The sequence below is a fragment of the Morus notabilis genome, unplaced genomic scaffold (genome assembly GCF_000414095.1).
Source record: "Morus notabilis unplaced genomic scaffold, ASM41409v2 Scaffold2216, whole genome shotgun sequence".
NCBI classification, from domain to species: Eukaryota; Viridiplantae; Streptophyta; class Magnoliopsida; order Rosales; family Moraceae; genus Morus; species Morus notabilis.
In genome coordinates this window covers 191724-200046 of record NW_010367946.1, presented here as the reverse complement: position 1 = coordinate 200046, position 8323 = coordinate 191724, and the positions used below count along the sequence as shown (strand labels likewise).

Sequence of the window (8323 nt, the reverse complement as noted above, 5' to 3'; positions counted from 1 at the left end):
TTTTTTTTGCTTTTTCTTAAAGCCACGAGCGTAGAAGAAAGCTCACCAAAACAATCCACAACCATGACATTCATGATCACCCTCTCTCCTTCTCCTTCTTCTCCATCTTCTTCAACTACTCTAATCTCGGTTTCCTTTGTTTGGAGTGCTTTGCTTTTGGATTGGAAGCTACCAAAAAGGTTGAAGAAAATAGAGAGAGAAAGAGAAAGAAAAGAAGAGAGAGAAATGAAGTGTTGCCATTGATTCCGGCGGAAGGAGACCGGCGGGAGAAGAAATAAATAAAATTAAAATTAAAAAAGTCATTTTCCTAATTTTACTTTTTCACTTGGTTATTTTAATCAAATTCTCCTCTCATGGCATCAATATTGCGTTGTTTTCATATTGTCTGCCGTTAAGCAATTTTTGTTGTTTATTTTATCTTATGTTATTTGCTGTGGTATCTTGCTGCTCTTATCTGTGTCATCTGTATAGATAATTTGCTTTTTTGTATAGGACCCCCTGAATTTTGTAAATCAGTTCCTAAACTACAAATTTTAGGAATTAATCCTCTAAATTTTGAAATCCTATACATAGCAGGTTCAATAGAAAATGACGGTTAAATCATGGATGGTTTAGCAGGTGGGTAACAAAAAAAGGGCACTAGTAGTCATTCTTCTACCTCTAACTCAAATTTAATTATAAATCTCAAATGTTATATTTTAATAATAAAAAAAAAACTCAAACCTATTGTTAACTCAAACCTTTAACTTTTTATAAAATAACAAACCTTTATTTTTTATAATTTTTTTAAAATTGATTTAATTTGAATCATTAGAATATAAAACAAAAATATGAGAGAGAGATGACGTGACTTTTACACTCTATTTAGTAAGAAAGAAAGAAAATGAGAGGAAAAAAGAAAATTATAATGCATAAAAAATTAGAAGAATAAAAAATATTTTAATTTTCTCTTGACTTGTTTAGTATGATAAGAAAGAAAGAAAATAGTTCTACATTCTCTTGTTTGGTATTGGAATTGAAACTAAAGGGATGGAAAAAATATTATTGGTGTAATTATTTTTTTGTCCAAATGAGGACAATTTTAGATGAAAAATAAGGACAACTCAGTAATTTGACTTTATTTGTGTAGTTATCTATATTTTCCTTCATAAAATTCACCCACTTTTGGAGGGATTAAATATGGTGAGACCCACCAATAAAAATTTCCATTCAATTTTTCTTTCCTTCCCAATTTATTCTCTACCAAACAAGCTAACTTCTCAATTTCTATCCCAAAATCCCTCCAACATTTTATTTCCTTCCACTTTTCGTGCATACCAAACACACTGAGCTTAATAGTGCGTTGCTTGATGGCATATATATAGGTTTTTTTTTTTCCTTTAAACGTAATACATATTTATGAAAATATAACACGACAATTATTAAATGTAACATTAACGTCAAAAAGAACACCAAAAAATTTATTCATTTAAATATAACTTTGATGTTACGTTTAGTAATTATGTTATGTTTTCATAATTATGATCTTATTCATTTTACAACTCCAATCACAATTTAAGTTATACTGTTATATAGTATTTTTCACACTAAAATTTAAATTTAATTTTTTTATTACAATATTTTTTTTCTCATATATACAACTTAAAACTTTTGTAAAATGAACAATGTCTATGTTATACTTAAAACTCGAGTTATAAAAGAAACAAGGCTTACATGTTACGTTGGAGAGGGACGGTCCCTCCGGAGGGACCCAAGAAAAAACCTATACACACATACACGATACGAGTGGAGCGCACGCACCGCCGATGTCCTAAATTCTTTGAATCATCACGGAAAGCTGATGAGGGCGGGATTGAAAACAAGTACCGTTGCTAATGCTGCTCTGCTTGCCCTAAATTAGACCCGACTCTCTTCTGTGTTCATCTATGGAGGTGTCCGAGCCCGAATGCCAAGGTCCTGCTATTATAGCCCTCGGCTCTCTCTTCAGGCTCACTGAAATCCATTTATGGTGCGCTTCTCTTGTTCGTATATTGATTAATTTTGCAATCGCCAAAGACTCTGGCATTTGAGTTTGTTTTGAGTAACAAAATTCGAAATTTTTTAACCTCACTGCTCGTTCGGCAGGGACGATGGGTCGGCGGAGGCGCGAGATCGGTCTTCTTTCCAGGCAGACACTGCACGCATTGTTCTTGAGTTATGAGTATTCTATTTTGATTTTATTTGGTTGTTTCTTAGGAAATTGTTTTTGTTTGTTAATTTTGCAGAAAGCAGCTCAGGAAGGTGACGATGACAATGATAAGGATTCAGACGTCCATTTTACAAGTACAGGTTAGTGAGTCCTTTCTTTATTTATAATTGGAGTTGCTGCTTAATTATCTATTTGCTCAATTTTGTTTGCTAACACCGGTGTTATAAGTGGTCTTTTTCTGGGTGATTCAGATGCCAATGTTTTATCAGAGGATGAGGAACTTACTCGACAGATGAATGCACTGGGACTTCCTCTCTCTTTCAACACAAACAAAGAGGTAACTCTATTTTGGAGTATTGAAATTAGACTTTCCTTAATGCCCCCGTGAAAATTAGATGTTCTGGGTTGTACTAATTTACCCCCTTCTATTTGTTAAATCCAATACTGTACTCAATCCAGATCCCAAACGTTTCAATTGAATTTTATAGTCGAATTGTATAGTACACGATGGGGTTTTCTTTTTCTCACATTTTCAAGCAGGAGAAAATGCTGCTTTGCTGTATTGGTATAAAGCAAGAAAACTCTATGAGAGTGTTTTCTCTTTCTCTGCTAATTCCTTAAAGTGGTGACGTTATTTGACAACATTTTGCAGAAAAGGAGTGGAAAGACTAAAGGAAAAAGAAAGGGCATGCGGCAGAAACATACAGACACTTGTCAAGACACTTTTGGTGAAGCAGTGGAGTCCTCCAAAGTGAGTGTGAGTGAGATTACATCTTCTTCCGTGTTTCATGATAATGCAAGTGATCCCTTATTCTGTACGTCATTAGTCGGCCAAAGTGAATCATCTCACTCTGATGTTGCAGCAGGCGCTGATATTTATCAACCATCTTCTCAGGATATAGATAATCCAGCAAGTTTGTCTGAGCTCCTTTGTGTCTCTGGCAAGGAACAAAATCATACTGGGATACTTTGCACCGTCGGTGCTGATGACCAAGATTCAGACTCTGAGCACAGAAATGTTAAGACCAAAGATCACGGGGAAAATGCAGTAAATTCTACTAGCTCTGACACTGGACTTTCCTCTAGAAGTTGCTTGACCGATGTTGTCGCTGAACATGGTCATACAGAGCAAGGTGATGGAATAAAGGGGTGTAACCTTTTAGAAGTTTCTTCTTCTGCTTTGCATGAAGCAGCATATGGAAGTATTTGTGAAGGCAATGGCACCGAGGAGCTAGAGGTTCCTGAATCAGCTGCATATTCCTCTAAAACACTTGTCGTTGATGGAACTGCAAAGTATGAATGCAGTGGTGATTTCGGAGATTGGATCGTGTGTTGGGATTCGTACTACTCTAGAAACTACTTTTATAATAACACAACACAGACTTCAACATGGTATCCACCGGAAGGAATGGAACATCTAGCAATCTGTGACAACAAATGTAATTCAAATGAAATAGTTACCGAGTTAACCGAGATGGATGCTAGTCCTACTATAAATGCACCAGATTTATGCATTTCGCAAAATAAAGTTCAATTTAAGAAATCTATGGATAATAACTTATTAGTTGGTCTGGTATATGATGAGATCTTGGAGGGGGTTGGACTTACTGCTTGCAATTACGTGTCTGCATTGAATCCTCTGCCTGTGACTCGTGGCAGAAATATTGACGATTTGGACGAACTCTGCGAGACCTATGGTACTGGTAATGAAAACGACGAATGCTTATTATCAAGGTATACTTTTGTCTTAACTATAAATGTAGTTTTCACTCAGTTTTTACTAAATCTTATCAGCCATAGAATCTATTTGCAGTGATGAACCTTATAAAATTATCTTTTGTGGAGACGTGAGAAAGTCATGAAGATATAGTCTTTGATTTTTTTTTTTTTTTTGGATAAGTAAGTGTTTGAAACCTTAGATACAAGCATGCACAATTTAGATGAATTTTCTTGGTGTTGGTTTTTTGAGCCCTTCTTCCTGACTAGTGACTCCATTAATTGATTCATTATGTTTCCATTTCAGCTTGTTCCGTAGTCACTGAAGCACTTTCTGTGGTTAGTTGTATGTATTCAGGTGATGGAATTCCAGCAATTCCGTTGGATACCCAGCATGGCCCTTCTATCACAAAACGTAAAAAGAAAGCGAGGAAAACAAAAAACCAGAGAAAAATTTCAAATGAAAAGGAAGGTTTGTAGTTTAGCTTCTTACTTATTGTAAGACCATCTCCATTGCAAATGCGACTACCAATGCTATATTTGGCACAAATAAGGGTAGAAATGGCATAATACCATCTCAGATGCATTTAATTTCATGTTTCTTTCAAATGTCAAATTAGTCGAAGTTGGGTTTGAGTGAGGTGCCTAATGATTCATGTTTTACACCCCTGCTAACTAGTTATCATGCCTTTGATTTTGGTTTCCTGTTTGAAGAGAGTGCATAATTTTTGTTCTTCATCTTTTTGTGAAGATTTTTCTTGCACAAATAATTTGGCGAAATTCTCTTGCCTCCTCTCGACTTTTCTATTATTTTTGTTGTACTGTTATGAGGCAGTTCTCATTTGATCATTTGCAGCACGTAAGTTTCAAGAGCTGGTAGAGTTTTCTGATGGTATTGGAAAATACTGGTGGCAGAGGTATCTATTGTTTTCCAGATATGATGATGGTATAAAAATGGACGAGGAAGGATGGTTTTCTGTGACTCCAGAGCCTCTAGCAAGACACCATGCTTTTCGTTGTGGTAGTGGCACAGTAGTTGACTCTTTCACTGGTGTGGGTGGAAATGCTATCCAATTTGCACAGAGGTGAATATTATATAATGTATTATATGAAAATATTCTGAACTCTCTTTGTTATGCCAAAAGTTCCTTTTCGGATGAAGCTGATGTAGTGATCACAAATATGTCTGGAGTGGTTCTGATATCATGATATCATCATTGATAGGGGAAGCCTACGCCCTAATTTCTACCTTGTTTGTTTAGGAACGTGGTTTTTTGAATGATTAGATCATATTGTGAATGGTTTATGAGCGTAGTTGATTGGTCAAAAAAATTGATTAAATTTGCACACATGCTCACAGCAGATTATGAAATGTCTCTATGTCTTTATGTGCAGCTAATGAACATTCAACATCAATGCACATACATACACGCACAGAGAAAAAAAAAATGTTTGTATGTCCTTTTCATATTTTTATGTTCCATGGTATTTCAGGTGTGAACATGTAACTGCAGTTGATATTGATCCAAAGAAGATTGAATATGCCCACCATAATGCTACCATCTATGGGGTAAATGATCGAATAGATTTTGTTAAAGGGGATTTTTTCCTTTTGGCTCCAAGGTTGAAGGTACTAAAGTTTCTCTTGACGTGTTTACAATTGTGTGTTCTCCTTCTATTATTTATTTATTTATTATTATTATTTTATTTCTTCTGGTTGCTTATATCCTTGAATCCAGTATAGCTTTTCTATTTGATCAAGATTTTTTTTTTCTGGGGCTGCAGGCAGACATAGTCTTCTTGTCACCTCCATGGGGGGGACCTGATTATGCTAAAGTGGAGACTTATGACATTAAAACAATGCTTAAGCCACATGATGGGTATGTCATACTTCATTTTAGCTTCCGGAGCTGTCATAAAAAGCCCTTTGCCCCGTCTTTAACTCTCTGTGGTTTTGCCATGTACGTGTGCAGATATTTTCTCTTTAATACTGCAAAGAAGATCGCTCCTAAAGTTGTAATGTTTCTCCCAAGAAATGTTGATCTCAACCAGTTGGCAGAGCTGTCTCTGTTATCTAGTCCGCCATGGTCACTAGAGGTATGTTTCTTTCACGGTGTGTTATTGTAAATGTTAAAAGACTGCACAGATGATGTTTCTTTCACGGTGTTATCGTAAATGTCAAAGCATCTGTTAGTTTCATGTTCTTGGGTTGTACTTTATGCTTCTTGTTTGTGCATATAGCGTTATTATGCTGTTATATCTGAGGGCAAAGATCTTTGGTTTCAGGTGGAGAAGAATTTTGTAAATGGAAAGTTAAAGGCCATAACTGCTTACTTCGTTGATACGGCAATTACAGGAAACCAACATCATTCACCTTTATATCATGAAAAGGGGTGGTGGACTTTTTGTGAATATTAATCAGCTCTCGAAGTAGCCAGGAAAATTCAGCTATCAAGTGTTGTATAGCTCGGTAAGCTATAATATTATACAAAACTGTATATCATGCTTGGCGTTTGGGTTAAGAATCTATTCCATGTAAGTCGTGTTGGTAGAAATTTTCCTGCTCTTTGCGGCTAGCCGCTAGCGTACTTACTACCAAGGTTCCCTTAAGCTGTTCGGTATTTAAAGTTGCTTGTATTATGAGGTGTCCAAATAGGGTTTTCATCCGAAATAGTAGTGAAACAAGGTATTGCGTATGGAATTTTGCAATTATTAGTCTTAAATCTAATGGGTAGTGGCTTTTATTGATAAAAGAAAAGGCCTAATGAATAACCGGCAGACTCTAAAAACACATAATTGGGTAATTAATTGGATGGTGCAACCACCCATTAGACGTAGAGATAGAGTTGGCCTCGTTTCCTTTATTTGCTTAAAATGATAATCTGGAGTTTGGATCCGAGTCTTATTGGGGAAGGCGATGCAACAGCTGGCCTATGGCTGTCTTAACTGTTTCTTGATTATGCATAAAAAAATAAATAAAAGGGTATATGTAGTTAGGTTCTAGGATTACAAGCGGTTGTGTTTAAGCTTTCAAGTACAGCTCTTTTGGTTGATGGATTCAGAATCATGATTCAGAACTATTCCTGATTTACGTGTGTTTTTTGTGAGAGAAAATATTGTAGCGAGCTATTAACCATGATTCGAACATGAATCCGTTGTGTGTTTGCTAGAGTTTCTGCAGATGTAAAACTTTTGGTGAAAGTTGGAATACAGGTTCAGCTCTCATAAATGGAGTTTGAGCTTGTAGGTTTATGATTTTTGTTTTTGTTTTGGCCTGTAGTATTTGTGGACCGCTCACTTTAATATTTGTAGCTACTCTATATTTACCAAAAAAGAAAAAAAAAAATTGCAGAAAAGAAAATCTTGAGTTTGTTGGACCACCCCCTCTAGTTTCTTAACATACATTGGGTGCGCTTAGAATTAGTTTTAAAATGATTTTGTCTTTAATAAAAACTAAAAATGAGATTGTTTTTAGAATCATTCTATGACATTGCGTTTGGTTAGTTTTTTAAGAGATTGTTTTGAATATAATAAAAAAGTAAAATCTTATTTATTAATTAATATATTATAATATTATTAATAAGTATTAAAAAATAAAAACAGAAAAGTAAAAATAACTTTTAATTATTTTTTAATTTTTTTACAAAAATTATTCTCATTATTTTTATTTTTACTATTTTTATTTTTAAAATATTTACTAAATAAACGTGATTTTTTTCATTTTTTATTTTTTGAAATACGTGAAAATTATTTATTATTGGAAGGACAGTTCGCGTGTAATGTACTTTAATTTGTTAAACAGGGCGTTTACAAAGGAGGAAGCTTCTGCATAGTCGGTTGCGTGTTCGACTTCAAAGTTATGAATCCAATGGAGATGGAAAGAAAAAGAAGATAACTCAAAGACAAAGCCTACTTGCTTGTGATCGACTTATGGTTTTGCCCTCCTTTTTTATACACACACACACACACACACACATATATATATTTGCCCCTAATGTATATGGTCTTTCATATTTATAATATGTTTTCTAGTTTATTACATGAGAATCAGAGTTGGGTTATCTAATTTGAGTCAAGGATTTCTGATTAATTATTTAATCAAGTAAATCCTGTACACTGATTCACTAGAACACTAAAGAAAATGCTGATGGTTGACATTTAAACCAACATCACCTATAAACTTACAACATAACTTTTATATCGTAGACTAGTTTATTGATTGAGTTCCATCAAACTTATGTCTTGAAAATGCCGAAGTTGACTCATACGGTTGGGGTAATCCGTTCATGTAGGTTTAAGGACCAACCTTAACCCTGAACCCATTGTTTTGCAGTCTCTAAGGGGATGTTTGGTTGAAGGATTCAAACCATGATTTGAATAATGGTTTATAATTCGTTACAGTATTTTCTCTCATAAAAA

At 34.7% G+C, this 8323-nt stretch overlaps 1 protein-coding gene across 3 annotated transcripts; it reads left to right on the top strand.

Annotated features, from left to right (window-relative positions):
• Positions 1-1740: 1740 nt before the first annotated feature.
• On the top strand, positions 1741-8036 carry LOC21392878 (trimethylguanosine synthase). Of its 3 annotated transcripts, none has more exons than XM_024175931.1 (13): positions 1741-2008; positions 2125-2167; positions 2265-2328; positions 2440-2525; positions 2841-2939; positions 3084-3922; positions 4249-4376; positions 4761-4989; positions 5399-5534; positions 5690-5784; positions 5878-6001; positions 6191-6374; positions 7707-8036. In XM_024175931.1, exons 1-12 carry the CDS (start codon positions 1926-1928, stop codon positions 6320-6322), a joined length of 2058 nt encoding a protein of 685 aa, XP_024031699.1. In that variant the 5' UTR covers positions 1741-1925; the 3' UTR covers positions 6323-6374; positions 7707-8036. The 3 variants fall into 3 exon arrangements, with proteins under 3 accessions (XP_024031699.1, XP_024031698.1, XP_024031700.1); XM_024175930.1 differs by having other exon boundaries at positions 2841-2945; XM_024175932.1 differs by lacking the exons at positions 1741-2008; positions 2125-2167; positions 2265-2328; positions 2440-2525; positions 2841-2939 and having other exon boundaries at positions 3798-3922; positions 4212-4376.
• The last annotated feature ends 287 nt before the right edge of the window (positions 8037-8323 follow it).